At 40.1% G+C, this 19746-nt stretch overlaps 1 protein-coding gene across 2 annotated transcripts in view; it reads left to right on the top strand.

Moving 5' to 3' along the window:
• EDIL3 (EGF like repeats and discoidin domains 3) overlaps positions 1-19746 on the top strand; it is a 227190-nt gene that overhangs the window by 175661 nt on the left and 31783 nt on the right. The window contains exons 7-10 of one of the 2 annotated variants that reach the window (XM_033164254.1): positions 3839-3994; positions 6129-6273; positions 11277-11461; positions 11724-11836. In XM_033164254.1, coding sequence (XP_033020145.1) covers positions 3839-3994; positions 6129-6273; positions 11277-11461; positions 11724-11804 — 567 coding nt within the window. In that variant the 3' untranslated portion in view covers positions 11805-11836. Of the gene's footprint in view, positions 1-3838; positions 3995-6128; positions 6274-11276; positions 11462-11723; positions 11837-19746 lie in introns of those variants that run through there. The other variant, XM_033164253.1, reaches the window with a different exon arrangement.

The raw sequence follows: 19746 nt of genomic DNA, 5'->3' as shown, positions 1-19746 counted from the left end.
TTATTTGTGGCAGGGATGTTAAAAACAATTATGCTACAAGGAGGAAAATAAGCTATATAAACAATAAGCAGCAAACAATAAACATAGTTGAAAATGTATTACTTCTTTAAAAATCAATATTGGAAAAGGCATGGCCAGAATTTTCTCCTTCCCATTCCTTCATAAACTTTTAAATTTAGGTTAATTTATTCCCAGAAGTCAAAGGAGCTGGCAGGGAATTTAGGAATAATTATGCTTTGTTTGGATAACCAATCATCTAACGTATTATTTCTTATGGGTCATAAATCAAACGACCTTTGTGTATTGGTGAATATGAAACATACACCATTTGCATTCTTTTCACTTGCAGAGAAAAAGAAGGCATTTCATTGAAATAGCTAAACACAAACTTTTAACCGTGTGTTATTTTTTTAACCCTGTGAGACTATTTACATTTTTACTTGTTTGGTTGCTCCAAAATGTAGTGCAGAATAGATTTAATCATCGGAGGGAAATAAGAGAGAGTCCTGATTCCCAGCCATAATCAGCTACTGGTAACTTTGTTTTGCGGAGTTATATATATATATATATATATATATATATATATATATAAACTAGAAGAATTTTCCAATTTTTATTGCATAGAACGTATGAAGAACCATTATTATTTTGTCATGCATCATCCAGCCAGTGAGACAATGAGACCCAAGCATATTTACATGGAGAAAAATGTGTATTTACGTAGACAAGTAACCAATTGTGCTCTCCACATATCTGGAAAACATGGCTTTGTTTCTTTTGTGACTAGTGCTTTTTCCTATTAAAGAATATTTAGGGGTACTCTCATTTTCCTACTCATATTGAAATACTGCCCCTCAATGAGGCCAAACTTAGATTCACAAAATGTTTAGGGGTATGCGTACCCCCAGAAAAAACACTGTTTGTGAGTTACTTTGGAACCTTATATTCATCAGCAGAAGCTGGATTATTAATAGATAGCGTATTTTCCTCTGTGAATAACATGAAAAGAGGGAGAACTTGCTGCAAGACAGACCCAAAAAAGAAAATAATAGAACATCACTAGTAGTCACATACAGCTCCCAAGTTAAAACAGTGCAACGCATCATCAGAGATCTACAACCTCTCCGAGACAATGACAGTTCTCTTTCTCAAGCTCTGGGAAGGAAGACCTTTCATCGCCTACAGACAGCCACCCAATCTTAAACAACTCCTCACCCACAATAATACAACAACAGGACTCAACATGGACACTGGTACCAGAGCCTGCAATAAACCCAGATGCCAACTTTGCTGCCACATAAACCCGGACAACACCATTACTGGTCCCAACAACATCAAACATACCATCTCAGGACTATTTAATTGCTCATCTTCCAACATTGTGTATGCAATCAAATGCCAACAGTGCCCTTCAGCTCTCTATATTGGACAAACAGGCCAAACCCTGCGCCAAAGGATAAATGGACATAAATCTGATACCAGGAATCACAAGACAGAGAAACCAGTAGGAAAACACTTCAATCTCCCAGGACATTCTATACAAGATCTCAAAGTAGCTGTCTTACTACAAAGGAATTTCAGAAATAAACTGGAAAGAGAAGTTGCTGAATTGCAACTCATTACCAAACTTAAAACCATGGAGAGACCTGGTCTGAACAAAGACATTGGATTCTTATCTCATTATACATGACAAAGCTATTTTTAGCCATCTCACCCCTTGCTTTTTCCTGTAAGACCAATTGCAGTCGTTAACAGTCGTCAACAGGTTTTCCACACCTATCAGCCAATCACCCATTCCCACCACCCTTCTGAGTAATACCCCTCCCCACTCCCTCACTATATATGAGAGTCTGGTGACTTCTGTTTCAGTGTAACTGAAGAAGTGTTCATGCACACGAAAGCTCATACCAAGAACAAACTTAGTTGGTCTCTAAGATGCTACTGGAAGGAATTTTTTATTTTTTATTTCCAAGGTTCAGATCTTACTGTAGATCATTTTGCAGTTAAAGTGGCAACATCCACACACAAAAGGGAGATATCAACAGGGTTGGAGAAACCCAAAGATTTGCAAACATGCATACATTTATTTATTTTTTGGCAGGATGGCCCAATGAGTATTGAGCATGTCCACAGGTCATAGAATGGAATATTTGTTTTATTTTATTAAGTGAGAGATATACCACCTTTGAAGGGCACAGTTGTCCTCCCAATGGAATGTATTCCGATGACGATGATGAGGATGATGCATCCAATTTGGTGCCATTAGGGCTGGAATATAAATTCAGGGTCCCAAACCATGAGGTCCTCAAAATTGCCAGAAATAGTGGCAGTAGATGAGGGCTTAGGTGGGCAGCTCATTGGCACTCTCGGACAATGAAGATTGTAGGTTTGGCTGGCACTTCTCTGAACAATTCATCAGACTGCCTGACCCGAACTGTAAATATTTTAATGTCAGGGGAGAGAAAGGGGCCATTTCTAATGTTCCTTTCCTCTAATGGAGGAAGTAGAATGTCCAGGGCAGCAGAAGTGGGGTGGGAAGGGAGAAACTGCCAGCAGAGAGGGGAGAGCAGTCAGGGTGTCATGATGCCTCCCCCAGAAGGGCCCCTGAAGCTTGGCAGTGATCAGGGAGGAAGACATGGCTGACTAAGGAGAACACTGAATGGGAGAACTCCACAATGCAGCACCAAACCAGGGTTTCCTAAGCACGTCAGTGGCTGCTTAATGAGCTTATGAAGTTGTAATCAACACCAATCCAAATCCTTGGGCTCATAGTCAAGAAATATGTATCTATAATCTCAATGTATTAATCATCAATTACGGTAATAAATTAGTAAAAAGTAAAATATCTCTTAAATACAGAAATTCCTCATTGGCAAGCGAGGTACATTCTGTACAGGGGAGGTATTGTGGGGAGTATTGTTTTGCTTGCTATTACGCTGTGTATTTTTGTATTTTTATATTGCAAACCGTGTGATCCTTGGGTCAAGGGCGTTACAGAAGTTTAAATCATCATCATCATCATCATCATACATGCTGGAGCTACATTTTTGAGGCTCATAGTTCCTGATTATTATTTTTTTGCACTATACTGTACATCATAAACTTCTTTCCCACCTCCGGCCCTTTTCAACCCTTAGGTCTTTATTCTGCCCCCTACCCCCCTCACTGTCTCATTGAACCCAGGGAGTCAGTAATGAACACATTGGGGTTCCTTGGTGTATGATGATTTGCACAGAGAGTTGTGTTTCTTAAGCCGTCCTGCATCTCGTAGGGGACATAATGCATTTTTGCATGCTATGTTTGTTTGTTTTGGTTTTTCCCCCCCTTGAAATGAGATTAAACAGCAAATTCCAAGACTAATACCAGCAAGCACAACATGAACCTGATTGCCAGACTGGAAATCAACTTGTAAAAGAGATTTTGTTCTATATTATTTCCTGTCCCTGCATTTATTTACTTGCAACCGAAAAACATCGTCAGAAAGATTGTTATCTTTTAGTACAGGTGTGTGGAACCTGTGGCCCTGCAGATGTTGCTGGACTAGTCTTCCCGTCATCTCTGGCCCTTGGCCATGCTGGCTAGGGCTGATGGGAGTTGAATTCCAGCAACATCTGCAGAGCCACAGTTTCCCCATCCCTGCTTTAGTATCTAATCTCCTCTATCTGTTCTATCTTTTAGGGCTAATCTCTAGCCCAAATGAAGCCTCAGACAGAAGGAAATTCAGTATATTAGAGAAATGCAGCCAAAGCAGACATTTTACCAAAAAACTAAATGAAGCATCATAATACCAATCATCCCACCATTGGTGGTCACTGATAACACATTATTATAATTTCAGATAAACCTGCAGAGGAAGATGAGAATCACTGGTGTTATAACTCAAGGTGCCAAGAGAATCGGAAGCCCAGAATATATAAAATCATACAAAATTGCATATAGTAATGATGGGAAATTATGGGCAACATACAAAGTGAAAGGCACAACTGAAGATATGGTAAGTCATTGTCATCAGTATAAAAGCATTTTAAATAGCAATTTAGTGAAGGAATTTTACTGCCTTATAGCAGAAAGTGGGTTTATTGAGACTTTTTTCCCTTGGTAGATTTTATTCTGGGAAATACTGGAATAAATTGACATTTTGCATTGAGTAAGACTTTCCTCTACTTTGATTGTTTTATAAATATAGCAATACAAGGCTATAATAATTCTGTTTCTTATATTTAAATGCTTTTCATTTTAATTAGCCGACTAGTAATTACTTGTCTGCTCTCCATTTAGTTTTGTTACGTTGGCAATTGGTTAACCCTCGAAAGGACAATATTCTTTCAGCAGCCCAGCATATCATACTGCAAAAACTATTGCAGACACTATTTTAAAAAATTAAAAAACCCTAAATGCAAAGTAGCCCATTCCACGTAACTCTTAAGAAGACATTTGTAGAAGGGCAGACACACAAATTATGTCTCAACACAATTTCTCTTCTCGTAAAAACATTTGGGGGAGTGGTTTGGATTGGGGCTATCACAAGGGGGGAGAGGAGACAGAGCAAGTCCTTCATCCCTGCAGCAAGGATACCTAATCCAGATTCCACTGCTCCAGTCTCCCAGGGCACTATTAGCGCTCCAAACTTTGCCTATATGTTCTCCCCTCTATATTTTTAAAGCAGTTGTGGGGATGGAGGAGCAATTTGGATCAGGTCTGTAGTACAGGGGGAAAGGGTTGTACAGTGCTACCTCGGGTTAAGAACTTAATTTGTTCTGGAGGTCCGTTCTTAACCTGAAACTGTTCTTAACCTGAAGCACCACTTTAGTTAATGGGGCCTCCTGCTGCCACCACACTGCTAGAGCACGATTTCTGTTCTTATCCTGGAGCAAAGTTCTTAACCTGAAGCGTTATTTCTGGGTTAGCGGAGTTTGTAACCTGAGGTACCACTGTACTCCCCTTGCACCATGGCCCACATCCAAATTTCTCCCCCACTTTTTTAAAATTTAAAAAGTTTATTGGGATATCCATTCTCAAATGTCTCATGTCATGTGTAGTTTGAACCACCGAGGTATGTTAACCTCTGTGCCTGTAAAGGTTTCAGATCCTTAATATACTGTACTAAAATGATTCCCAGCCCTGCTTAAGGGCAGTGCTGTCAAGTATCCAGTTTTCCCCAGGATTCTCCCTTATTTTAAGCAGTTTCCCACTGCTCTCCCTTATTTTTTATTTCCCTTAAATTTCTCGTTTTTAATGGAAGCAGCTCCTCCCCTGCTGGCCAGGGACTGGGTGGGAAGACCTCGCCTACTTGGAGAGAAAAGCCTCAGCCCTCAAAGTAAGTGGGAGCTGTTTCCCATGCTTACAGAGGGGTGTATTCCTCCCCCTGCATCAGCCCCTATCTGTTGCCGCCGAGCCCCTCAGCCGGCCAATAGGGTTAGCTGGCGGGCGGAGCCTGGGTGCCTTTGAGCAGCTGCTGCTTCCTGTCCTGTTTTGATGGGATCAGACAAGACGACGATGGGGCTCCATTGCGCAGAGCACATGGCTGCCCTCCTCTTTGCTCCGCTCCGAGCCCGAGCCCGCTTGGAGTTTACATTGCTGCTCCGCCCACTTTTGTTTCTGGCTCCGCCCACCACTGACATGTGACTGTCCCCGGGATAGGTGAGACTGCTGATCCCTTATTTTTAAATCCGAAACTTGACAGCTCTGCTTAAGGGCCTTATCCAAACTAAACTACTGCTGCGAAAAGAGCTATTATTTCCCTGTCACACATTATCCCTACTCCAGTTCCACTATTTACCAATGAATGTGTACACACAACTATTTACTGAGTGGAACTTTCCAAGGTAGGTATATAAATATGCATGTCCCACCAATTAGAAATCCAGGAAAACAAAGGAATGGTACAATTCTCACCACTACTTGGCAGGATATTCCCCGCTTCCACATGACTGCTTCAAAGTTACCTCTTAATGGTTGGTTGCCTGTATTCACCCATCTTCAGTTGCATTTTGTTTTACCCCTGCCGCATCTATCAAATGAGGACAGCAGACCTTCTGTTGACACTAAATAATTGTATGTAATCATGAACTTTATTGGCCCATATTGCCATTCAAATGCATTTTGCAATCTGTTGTGTTTTGTCATAGGTGTTCCGTGGGAACGTGGATAATAATACACCTTACGCAAATTCTTTCACCCCACCAATAAAATCTCAGTACATACGATTATATCCTCAGGTTTGTAGAAGGCATTGCACTTTGCGAATGGAACTTCTTGGCTGTGAATTATCAGGTATGTTCCTGCAATACTTATAATAACAACAAAAGTCACTTTTAGCAATACCTAAGAACATTATGAATTTATCTACAACTATGTACATACTTCAAATGGCAAATATGTTTGTTTATTTACTAGAATTAGCTGGTGTTTGAGATGTTTGCATACACCTGAAATGGTAGCCTCCCCTTATCTACATCCCCTCCCCTCTTCTTTCTCTTCCCAAACCCCACAAATTTATATTTGATTACCATTTAAAAAGACACACACCTGGTTTTGAATTGTTTGTGCTTTACTACTTTTAATAACTGGGTAGCATAGAGAGGGTTATCAGGTGCATCTTCTGATATTACAGCACTTTGAAAACCGCACCTGCCATGTAGGCTTTTGCAGTCACAGAATTCTCTGTTGGGTCACGAGTCAGTAACTTCTACTTTATGCAGCTTATTGAGACTGTAGGCTATAAGAAACTTGAGGCTTGCAAGAGTTTTCTAACTGCATTTCCAGAACTTTCCAGGTGAAATTAGGTCTGCTGCTGAGCCTGGTTGCATTTGATGAGATTTGATTTGATTTTGTTTTGTTGCTTTCGAACAGAATCCTTCATTGTGCCTTGTAGCAGAAGTAAATGAACTAGTGGAGCCAATATCAACCCTTTCAAAGTTTTTTGTGTGGAAGGGTCACAGCAGAAAAATGTAAAGCCTGACCCAGCTCCTTTTTGCACAAAAGCTTCATTCCCTTGCAGTTTCAATGAAACACATAAAATTCTCCGTTTTTTGTCAAAGTACCAGCATTATTTTCATATGGCAACTGCTACAGTAAATTTGTTTGGAGATTATGTTTTATATGACTGCCTTCTTACTGTACAAACAGCCAGCCAGGGCACTAGCAATATATCAAAGGAGCCCGTGTTACATAATTCTTGGTCCTCGAGTGACAACAAAACCAAGTTCCAAAATGAAAAGTTAATGCATTAATCTCACTGTGGCCCTCTTCCAATACAGATAGATTCGAAAGTAAATAGAAAATTGTGTCCAGGTGCTTTGGTGTATTAGATTTTCTTCTTGTGGCGTCTCCCATCCATAGGAGCACAATTTAGAATAAGTCCTTGCCAGAATGACTAGGAATTGCTTTGCTCAAAGAACTGTGAAAGCTTCTAAGTGAATCCATTTCAGGGGCCTCATCTTGTTTCAAGGTCATTATACCTCTGAAGTGTCATGGTGCTCAGGCTCTCTAGAACAATTGCTGGAACATAAGTACAATTAAGCTTAAGGATGAATGAATGTTCTTTAGCTTCTGGTTATCTAACTTTGTTTGGGATGAAAGGCAATAGAGAGTCTCAGTTCATAATAGGGCCTCTTTATTTACTTACTAAAGTTATTTCCTGTCTAAATTTATATCTTGCAAAGGTGCTCAACACAGCTAAGGAAAATAAGATCAATGGGAATTTAAAAAACTTTTACATCCTATTGATTTCCATGGAACAAATACTACATGGCAGTTAACTTGTAGTTTTGATTGTAAATATATATAGCAAGGAGCTATGGCCATTTCTGGCTTCCTAGTATATATATTTCCCCTTATCACTATATAACTCTTTGAAAGCACAATTTAAGACATACTTTTACAAACACGCATGTAAGAGGTTTAAGGTGTACACCCACAAGCATAATATATCAAGCATTCCTCAAGAGTTCTGTCAAGCTATTGCAGTCCCCTCACCCCTGCCCGTTGGCCATGCAGGCTGGAGCTCATTGAAGCTGGAGGCCAGCAACATCGTAGCTGGCATGAGGTTCAGTAAAATGCCATTTGTATGTCAGAATAAGATACGATTTACTGGTGTGGGACAGTTGAAGCAATTAAATGATATTTCCTTATGTCCCATGCCATTGCAATATAAACCCCAAGGATGCAGCTACAGTCTAAATTTAGTCCTTACACTTTGTACATCCTTGAATGAATAAATATCCACACACTTTGATTTCAGAACAGCTGGCTTCAAGAGGTTCTTGTCATTAATGGACTACCATCTTTTTAAAAATAGCATAAACCTTTATGTTTTAAGTTATTTATTGTTGGGTTCTTGAATTGATTGTATAAAGGGACTCGATAAATTGCTGACTGGAGGATCTTTACAGTGGTTTGCCTGGACTTAGGCAACAGAGAGCTTAAAAAAAAAGTTCAATTAAATTTCTTTACCATTTCAGCTTGGCTTCATAGTCACTTAAATTGTAGGTGGTGTAGGAGTTTCAGCATTTTAAATTCACATATTACTGTCTGTGCATATCACTGCTACCTTTGTAGTCTCAGTCTGGCTCAGAATGTTTCAGCTTTTTTTTTTTTTTAAATCTGGAGAAATGCTATAAATGAAATGCAGTTCCCAAGGAGAAATGCCCTTGAAAATCAATAGCAGCCCTTAGAAAACCTACAAATAGCAGACTTCAGAAATACAAAAAGATGTTGCTTCACCACTCACAACCTTTGGGTAAAGCAAGTGTAGGGTGGGGGAAGAGAGATGCCATAAAAGGGGGGCAATATTCGGCTATAGACACATTAGTGGCTTAAAACACAGGTAGGCTATTTTTCCCTGCTGTGTTGCAGGTTGTGATTGCATGCTGTTATACACACCATAGAGGGGGTGGGGGTGTCTTCATCCAATGCACATTACCTGCTTTGTTTCCACGCCCCAGCATCACACATTCATGAAGTGTCACCAATGGCTGTCTCAAATGCACACACCTCAGCTTTACTCCAAAGTGAATGTGGCTTTGAAGTTTGAAGCTAGTTTGAGGGGAGACCAATCAAACAGCAGTATGTCTCAATAAACTACAAGATAGCTCTGCATTGTGGGTAACATTGTGTGCCAGAGGTGGGAGGGCACTGGAGCCAGAGTAAGTGGTGATGTGTAAACAGCCATCCAAGCAGTGACTCATTTCCCAGCAATAGATCAAATCAGAATTTTGACAATCGGTCAGAGTTTTGACAAGCCCAAAGTTCATTGGTAAGGAACCAAAGAACTGAGTGTTGCTTAGCATTGAAACAGGGATTGCAAGAAATGGTGGCTGATAATCCGCAGGAACAGGCCTTATACTTGCTTAGATCAACAAGTACCTGTCAACCTTCAGATGAGCTGGAGTACAACTCCCATCTTCCTTGACCATTGACCATGTTGGCTGGAACTGAGACCAGCTAGAGTCCAACTCTGTAGGACTGCAGATTTCCCATCCCTGGCTTATCAAAGTTGTCTACCCAGTTTAAAAATCTTTCAATTAACCAATAAATTAAATAGGGATTGGGAAGTATCAGCTTAACCATTCCGACCTATTACTGACTGCTGCCAGATTCCTTGACTGGTATGCCCATTTCCCGTGCAAGGTCCTATCAACTAATCTGATGCATGAAAAGAATTTTGATTCAGTTCTGCTTGCTCCAAAAATTGCGCTATCATGTGCTGCTCAGATTTAGGATTTCCCAATGCAAAATTTCCATTCTCCACAGCATAAACTACAACAGTGTAATGTTTATTTATAGTTAGTCCTGTTAATCAGTATGTGTTTCAGCTCTTGGACCTTCAGGTGATGGTCAGAATATAAATATTTGAAATAAGTAACAGTTGCAGTTAATTTTATTATCACCATAGCAAAAACTATAATACAATACATTAACACATAATCTAGTATGTATTAAAAACAGCTTCCTGTTGTAGAACATTAGAATTGCATACATATATTTGTTTGTTCATATTTTATCATTTGCATTTGTCAGTTGTCAGATATCACCAATTATTTAGGTTACATAAAACACATAAAACAGAGCATACAAGAATGAACACAATTTCACCATAAAATCCCACCACTTCTGGCCCCAACTAATTACGGCTATGCACTCAGAACCAGGACAGTGCGCACAACCATGTTTGGCTGATGCATAATGCAAGACTCTGAATTTCAAGTTAAAAAAAGGCATCAAGAAATAAAAACTGGAGCAACAAATCCTTGGGTTCCATTAGAGTGTTTCATAAAGGCATCAAAAGAAATCAATTCTATCGTGATGATCACACTGTGCTATCATTCCACTAGAGGTCTCCAACTAGTGTCAGGTCAAGGTCAGATCAAGATGCAAAAACCTTCAAAGAACCTCTGCTTGCAGAGAAAGACATGATAGTGAGTTGGCAAGACTGCTTTAACAGATGACCCCCTGTGACTTTCTTTCTTTTGCTATAATATCTATAATCTGCACAATCCTGTTGAAAAATGCCATTTCTAACTCAATATACCTGAACAAAAGTTTAGATGCTTTGAGGAAAATAGAGACATGGGATTCATGAAAGAAAGCAGAGTGGTATAAGTACAGTACACTGGAAAATAAATTTTCCTTAATGGGTAGGTAGCATGGCAAAAGAGTATCATGGTGACAAATGAATACCCATAGTAGATAAATATAACTTGCTTTATTTTCCAGATTTTGACATTAAAATGGGGAGGCTGTAAATCAGTTAAATCATTTGCTGATGGATACTAATACCGTTCATCAACTAACAAATTAATGGAAAATTTAATATAGCACTGCAGTATGAACTATGACTACTGGCTGACAATACAGAATTGCCTTAGCTAAGTGGTTTAGACAAGCTGTTTGCTATTTATACAATCTGAAATTAATTCTTTGTATCCAGTCATTTCCAGGGATGCCTTGGAATGCCACCAAATTCTGCCTAAAGCACAAAGCTAAACATACAACCACTTTACCATTTTATAAGGTGTATGGGAAAAAACAAAAAGTTTTCAAATGCTCTTCCAAATCCTCTTAAGTACCGGTAGTATTTACCCATGCATTGCTGAACTACAGTTTTAAATGATTGTTCGTTGTTGTTTAGTTGCTTAGTCATGTCCGACTCTTCGTGGCCCCAAGGTTCCCAAATTGCTGACAGTAAGATTTGTACACTTGTATAAGAGAAGCAACATCTGGATTTATAGACTGCCTAAATAGATATCCTCAAATAACTTACTTAAATTCTGTAGGTTGCTCTGAACCTCTGGGGATGAAATCAGGACATATACAGGATTATCAGATTACTGCTTCCAGTATCTTCAGAACACTCAATATGGATATGTTTACATGGGAACCTAGAAAAGCTCGTCTGGACAAACAAGGCAAAGTGAATGCCTGGACATCGGGACATAGTGACCAGTCGCAGTGGCTGCAGGTAAATAATTTGTAGTAATTATTGGGATCCATTTTTCTAAGTAATATTTTTATAGAAGGACATATGCTATCGTGCATTAATAAGTTGGCAGTACTGAATGAATAAGACTGCAAAGGCATATCTGAGTGTGTGGTCCTTTAATTCATCATATTTTTTTATTTGATTGATTGTGATTCAATAGATGCAAATAGGCAAGTGGAAATATAACAGGCAGGACACCGAGAAAGCCATGTTATGATGTGTCTCTTGACTCTCCCCACAGAGTGATAGGATCAATCCAGGAATTGCTGAAATACAGTTTATTGGATGGAATATCAAGAAGCATGAGCCCAAAAATCTATAGGGAATAATTGAATTCCTTTTATCAAAATCACAGAATCCCTTTAGATACAAGACCATGTGAATGCCTGCCATAGAGACATGACCAGTGCTTTTACGCATTTGAACACTAAACCCCAAGTTTCAAATTTGTCTCAGAGGGTTTAAATCACATAAATTGCTGATACGGATTCTACACAATAATTCTTTGAGCATCCACATATACGCAACCCAAGCTGAGGTACTAGTGGGAACAAATCTTTTTAAATCCAGGTACTTATGCCTAACTTCATTATAGTTCATGCTGTTAGAAGAATCTTTCAAGTGAACTGAATCTTTGAACAGACAATCTTAAATCCCAGCTGGAAAGGTTTTATTTGTGATTGGTTGGCTGTGTCATGTCTGTGCTACAGCAATGGAAGAAAAGTGGCTGATTTTAATTGAATATTTTTGGATCAAATTTACAAAATCAGATTCACTGAACCATATTAAATCATCCAGTTGGAAATTCTCCAGAGGCATAGAATTGCAATTGATTATTTGTCAAAGCAAATGAACGTTTGAATTTGATTAATGAATTCTGAAAAAAGCATTATTTATCCCATCTCCTGGTGTTTCGGGTTTTGGTGGAGGAGGTTTTTTTTTGAGAGGGACGGGTGGCTGCAAAAAATGCATTAGGCTACTACTTCAAGATTTGCCTTCCTTTTAACGTGATTGATTCTGCACTATAAATTCATTAAGAAGCTGTTCACATCGCTTGTTTTCAGTGTTGGGATGATTTACAAAAGTTCCTAGGAAGGCTAATATGCAAAAGATCAACAAATCACCAAGCAGAAGACTGTTTGACCGATCACTGCTCAATTTACATATTAGAAACATTGTAGATTGCATTGTTTTGAAACTGCTGCCAGGGGAGAATGGAATTCTCCGCATGAACCCTTAACTGCACCAGAAGTGTGCTACTAGCCTCCTGCAATCTTTTCACGTATGAATTATAACTTATTAGCTTTTCCTTCTCCAATTTATTTACCTGCTGTTGCTAAGCAATTCAACAGAGCGATAAAGATCTTTGCTCTGAACTCACACATGGAGGGGGAAGGGGACAGACAGAACTTGTAGAACTTCCATGTCTATTTATTATCTCAATAATTTAAGATGGGTATATTCAGTCAAGTCATTAATGCACTGTGATATCCCAAGCCATAGCAAAGAGGAATATGGATCTGCTACATGGAACATGCTGCTAGCTCAACTATATAAGCAAACCAGTGAAGAAGGCACTATGAATGGGAAGAAGTCAGAGTCACCAAGCCACCCCTCAAATCACCAGGAGGTGCCCACATCGTGGACATCTCACTCTGCTTTATAAAACTTCTGCGGCTTAGGACCCTCGTACCTAAGGGGGCTGCCTCTCCTGGTATGTCCCATGTAGGACCTTAAGGTCCTCAAATAATAATCTTTTGGAGGTCCTGAGCAACAAAGATGCTAGGTTGGCCTCAACTAGGGCCAGGGCCTTCTCAGTATTGGCCCCGACTTGGTGGAACAGTCTATCACAAGAGACCAGGGCCCTGCGGGATTTGGCATCTTTCCGCAGGGCCTGCAAGACGGAGCTGTTCCACCTGGCCTTTGGGTTGGTTTCTGTTTGATATTTATGCTTCATTCTTTTATTGGTGGGTTATTTGAAAATGAGACTGCAGTTTTAATATTGAATTTTTAAATTTGTATTTTAATCTGTTATTTTAAATTGATTGTGTTTATGTTTTTGCTGTGATTTTAATTAGTGTTAGCTGCCCTGAGCCCGGTTTTGGGCTGGGAAGGGCGGGGTATAAATAAAAATTTATTATTATTATTATTATTATTATTATTATTATTATTATTATTATTACTACTACTACTACTATTTGGGAAGGCACTTGATAGAGCAGGTCAAGGATCCTTTTTCAGCTGAGGGGCACATTCCTTTCTGAGAAAGCTTCAGAGGGCCTCATTGCAGTGTTGGGTAAAGCCAGCAGCAAAAGTATGTGAAAAAAAAGGATGTAAAATTTAAATTTGTACTGTAGGCTAGTTTCTACACACACTTGCATACCGCTCTCTAGACAATCAGGGTGCCTTATCAGAATTCCAGTACTGTATATATTTCAGCTGGGTAATAACACTCAGGGTGTAAAGTAGGCAGTGAGGGGTGTGGCCTGGGGAGAGGAAGCCAGATAGAGGTCTGATGGGCTGCATTATGTTCCCAGAACTGAGCCTTTCGACTTGTGGTATAGAGACAGGAGAGACAGAGAAGCAAGCCAGCTGGCTTTTGCCCCATCAATAAAAATGTCCACATAGGAGATCTAGGCCAGAGGTTGGCAACCTAAGGCCCATGGGCCGGTTCTGGCCCATGAGCTTCCTGGAACCAGCCCACGGCCATTCCGTGGATTGGCGTGGGGTTTCCGTGCTTTTTTTCTGCAGCACCATTTTTTTCCTCACCATGGGTACTGACTTCCAGGTTGGGAGAGCGCCAGAAATAGTGTGTGCACACGCACATGGGCGCTCCTCGCCCAGAGGAGTGCCTGTATGCGTGCGTGCACACTATTCCTGGCGCACTTCCAGGATGGAGGAGCACCCATGCGCATGCACACACACTATTTCTGGCATTCTTCCGACGCGGAAGAGCACTGGAAATAGCTTGAGCACATGCATGGGCGCACACGCTCTGGCCCAGTGAGAGGTCTGCCAGGGAGTGGACTGGACCGGCCTCAAAAAAACATTGCCGGCCCCTGATCTAGGCTAACATAAGAAGGTGCCATCCTAGCACACATACCTGAAAAGCTTTTTATAGGTAGAGATGGGAAGGAAATTTGATTCAGTTCACTTTTAATTACCTAATTTGTGAAGCAAAACACAACCATCATTTGAAATTCTGTACTTGTAGTTCTACAGGCAAGTAACGTGCACAAAAATGCATACATTAGTGTACAGTGTATGTATAATTTCATATCTTAGTGAAATAACATACAGATATTTTCAAGCACATTTCAAAGTGTTGGTACTGACCTTTAAAGCCCTAAACGGCCTCGGCCCAGTATATCTGAAGGAGGTCCAGCTCTGAGGGCCTTCTGCCAGTTCACTCACTGCGAGAAGTGAGGCTACAGGGAACCAGGCAGAGGACCTTCTTGGTAGTGGTGCCTGCCCTATGGAATGCAATCCCATCAGATATCAAGGAAATAAACAACTATCTGACTTTTAGAAGACATCTGAAGGCAGCCCTGTTTTGGGAAGTTTCTAATGTTTGAAGTTTTATTTTGTTTTTAATGTTCTGTTGAAAGCCTCCCAGAGTGACTGGGGATACCAAGCCAGATAGGTGGGGTAGAAATAAATTATTATTATTATTATTATTATTATTAATAATAATAAATTATTATTATTATTATTATTGGATTCTTTAAAGGGAAAGTGCTTTGCAGAAATGTGTATGTTAGGCCAAACTGCATAGAAATATGTATATATTAAGAAAAATTCATACGAAAATGCTGGTGAATTTCCAAGAGGACTTAAAAAAAAAGTTCCTTGTCCCTAGGATCTCTTGTTAAAATTTAAGGATCTGTTTGTTTTTATTGCATTCTATAAAGAACCCTTGTTAAAGCTCTTCAGAGTTTGGAGGAAGGATTCATGCCAATCCAAAATCTTTTCTCGGGGGTGGGGGGGGGAGAGGAACATCTACCGGTATTTCCAGACTAAGGTAGGAGCCAAGGGATACAGCTCCTCCCTTTGCCTGACACAGACTCTCTCATACACACACACACACACACAGAGAGAGAGAGAGAGAGAGAGAGAATTTGATGGCAAATGAGTAAGTAGGAAATGCATGCAGACAGGCCGCTTTTCTGTCTCCTGCTGATCTTAGGAAACCAAATTCATTCAGGGACAATGTGGTATTACTTTCAGATACATTATTCCACTGCTGGCGACAATGAATCTGTGGTTGTATGCAGATGGGCAGGGAATTAGGGAAGTGAGGAGGCGAGGCAATGACAGCCCTTATTCTTTTCTCGAACAATTTATGTTGTGTTCCAAACACTTTCTCCTGTTGTACCTGATTGAGTATACAAATTGATTCATTCTGCATCCAGGTGGCTGCTGGCAGATTTTCTGTCAGTCTGAGAAGAGTAATGCCTGTTTTCCCCACCCCCCACCTCCTCTTCAAACTATACAAAAACCCTGTAAGGCAAGTTATGGTTTCTGAAGAGAAATTATTCCCATTTGCCACACACACACACACACACAGAGAGAGAGAGAGAGAGAGAGAGAGAGAGAGCGCAAACCAAAGATGATGAGGCCAAAAAAATTATTTGGCAATGTAACTTTAACGTCAGAAGGTGGAGGTAACAGCTACAGCAAATGTGTGCCTACGACAAACACTACAGAAGGCAAATACATCTGTCACAAGGAAGTATGAAATGGACCATATGAAAGGAATGAAGGGATTATACTCTTGCCATTCATATTATGCTAGTTGCATTGTACCTGTGTTTTGCATTTCCTGAATACATTCACATCAGCATTTATGGATGACACCCACTGATGTCTGCGCACTTGCGTAACAGAAATCTACTTGCACAACCGTACTTCCAGTTTCTTCCCCTGCCCTCTGCAGCCCCCTGTGTGAATGTGCTGGAAATTTGCATCCAAGATTATTCCCAGACATCTCAATTTTTATGGGGTTGATAGCACAATCCTATTCATGTCTGCATGTCCCCTCAGAATCCCAGGTTATAACTGAACAAGTTTTCAAGGCAAGTTGAAATAAAAATAACATTAAAATAATCTCCAAAACCACAGAGTCATCTGCGACTGGACTTAACTGTCAGGTGTCCTTTACCTTTACCTTTAATCTACAAAATATAAATTTAAAAGACAGTATATTGGTGAATAAAATTGCAGGTAAACTTTTTGAGCTCAACCAATGGCAGTATCAGACTATCATTGTCTAAAAAGATGAAGAAGGTGGATGAGTACAAATATTTTCACACATTTGCTAAAAACAAGGCACCAAGTGAGCTGCCTCAGGAAAGTATTCATAGATACATAGGAACATTCCAGAGGCAGGGTGCCACAGCTGTAAAGACACTAACTGTCATTGCTGACTGCCTAAACATAAGTGGGTGGGGTGAGGAAATGGCCTCACATGAATTCCTAATTTATTGATTTCCCAAAAGTACCTCATCAACCAACCGCAGGCTTCACAATCTTAGTGAGTGATTAAATATACAAAGATATACTTGAGAGTCCAATCCTGCCATTCTATACATCAGTTCTTGAATGTACTTGCGACTCAATTTGCTATATCTCTTCCTCTCAAACATTGGTAAAAATGTGCTTTTATTTCCTGATTGCAGTAACTTGCCTTGCAAATTTCAAAAGGGTAATGGAGAAACCCACATGACCAAAGCATAAGATTCAATCTGTAAAAGCTTTTTAAAAAATTGAAAACATAATGTACCAATTGAAATAGTCATTTTGTCCCCTGGCATACAGCCTACTCTCTGACTTTGTCTTTGTCTCTACTTGTCATGCTGGAAAAAAAAAAACATTAAACTTTGCCTTCTTTACGTGGTATTAATTCCCATTAATTATGCTGATTAGTGATAAAATGGACTCCACAGCATCCAAGGGCATTACCTGAGCAACGCACTTGACATCGTTTCTGGAGGTCATCGCCTCACCCACTTTGCCCTGCATATGATTTCAGGCTGAATCCATTATTCATATTAATAGTGTTGTTAAAGTGTACACTGTGGCATTGCCCTTTTGAAAATTGCTTTTAACTTTGCAAAGCTTCCATTCACCATTCATTTTATGAAAATGTTTATAGCTACAATAGAATTTAGGCATTCCATTTCAGTTTATTTTATTTCAATTTTTAGAAACTTGTTTTAAATGCAGCATTTAGGCTATAAACCTCTGGAAAGTAATTGAATTGATTCTGTCCAGCCACCTATAAGGACATTATTAACAAGACAGTGCAGAAAAAGTTTTCCAGAAGTTTATTTATCAGGAGTCCGTGAAATTAGGTTCCATTTTCATATAATGGCATGATAAGTAGCTATAAAAAGAAGATGGCATATTGCTTTTTATATAATACTAAATAACAACAACAACAACAACAACAACAACAACAACAACAACAACCTCCACTGCAAAATGTCTGGCATTCAGAAATAATTAAGGTGCCTAGTTTGTGTGATAGGGATTTGATAAACAATGATCCGGCATATTAATTTGTGTTTCCATTCTTAGCTAAATCTTTTTTTAAAAAAAAGTTTAAACTTTAGGGGCTCCTCCAGATTGCCTGTTAATCAAGCATCTGTTCTGCTTATGCAGAGGTTAGAATTTCTCCAGTCTTTATTGAGACTTTCCCACCAGGTCCCAAAATTGACGTAGTCAAGCACTGTTTCTTTGCTGTAGCAAAGGGGCATTGCTGATTAAGGAGAAATGTCATTTTTGGTCATGCCAGCCGATTGCTGGATTGTCCGTATGTTGCTATAAAATTCTTCTCAAGGAAGCTTATATAAGTTTCAGGTGCTGAAGTCCTTTTTATGGTATTGTCAGGAATGAGCCAGCTCCGAGTGGAACTTTACAGCCAGCTGCAGAATACAGGCAGGAACAGAGTGGTTTAGATTTGACGCAGGCTGAGCAGAGGCTAAAGCTGCCTTTGCCAACCCCCTTTGACCTTGGATGGCCTGTTGCCAAAGGAACAACTGAGAGTGTGCTGGACACAGCCAAACAGACACAGAGAAGGCTTTCGGAACAGGAAGAGGTTGGAGCTGATCCAATAAGTTTGAAGAGTCGGCGAATGGGAGGGCTGCTATACAGGGAGCAAAACAAGAGGCGTAAAGGGCCAAGGTTCAGTATCTACTGTAGGAACCAGGAGAGTCTTCAGAAGGGTCATCTTGAGTTGGTGGCTTTGTTAGAGCTGTCCGGAGCTATCTGTTTTTGCAATAAATCCTCCTTTTTAATTACCTACACTTACTGTGTTATCAAATGGGAACCTGGACTCCTGAGAGGTATTGATGTTGGAGAGCCTACTACAAGGTCCCAGGAACCTCTAGGTCAGATTGAGAGAGACTCCTGTCTAAAACCTTAGAAAGCCACTGTCAATCAGTCCAAACAACAGTGAGCTACATAGGAGACAACTCCTAGAGGCCGAGGTCTCTTCAGCCTCCCCCATAAAATATTTGAGAGGGCCAACCCCCCATTCAATTGCCATTCAAATGGTGTGCATGCGCCGTGATCAATGATGTGGGGCAGAGCTTACCCCCCCCCCCGCCGCCAATATTTTATTCAAGTTGGTGAGCTACATGAACTCAGATGGCTTGACTCAATATAAAGCAGCTCCCTGTGCTCAGTTTCAGTGTTTTGCGTTGGCACTCAGGCTGGAATTGAGTAGAGCTATTAGACAGAAGACAAAAAAGAGGTAAGAAACGCTATGGTGCAACAGCACAGCCAGACACCTTAATCTGCCCCAGCCGCAACAAAACATGTCTTTCCTGTAATAATCTCTACTGCCACAGCAGGTGCTGTAACCTTCCAACAGTTTGACTTCACCTCCCTAAAGGCTTCCCCTCCATTGTCTCCCAAGTCAGATGGATGTCAACTATCCTTGAACAGGAACAAAACGACTTTAAAATTTCCCCATATGAGTGCAGTTTATTATTATCAATATTGTGTTGTTTTTTAAAAAATAACAAATTTACAATCATAATAATTTGTGGGCAATAACTGCCCCCCCCAATCAGTTAAGACACTTACAGATCAGCAAAAGTCTCCTCCAGAAGATAAATCTTTCCAAGATGCCTGAAGCAAATCAATGAAGATGTTTCACCTACAGCTGAAGGAAAGGCATTGAAAAGTGACATTTATTTTAATGGGGTGTCACAAAATTCACATGCAAGCCTTAGAGACATGAAATGAAATTGTCCAGC

Source organism: Lacerta agilis, chromosome 11 (assembly GCF_009819535.1).
Source record: "Lacerta agilis isolate rLacAgi1 chromosome 11, rLacAgi1.pri, whole genome shotgun sequence".
NCBI classification, from domain to species: Eukaryota; Metazoa; Chordata; class Lepidosauria; order Squamata; family Lacertidae; genus Lacerta; species Lacerta agilis.
Note: the sequence above shows the minus strand (reverse complement) of the source record. Positions and strands in the feature narration are given on the sequence as shown.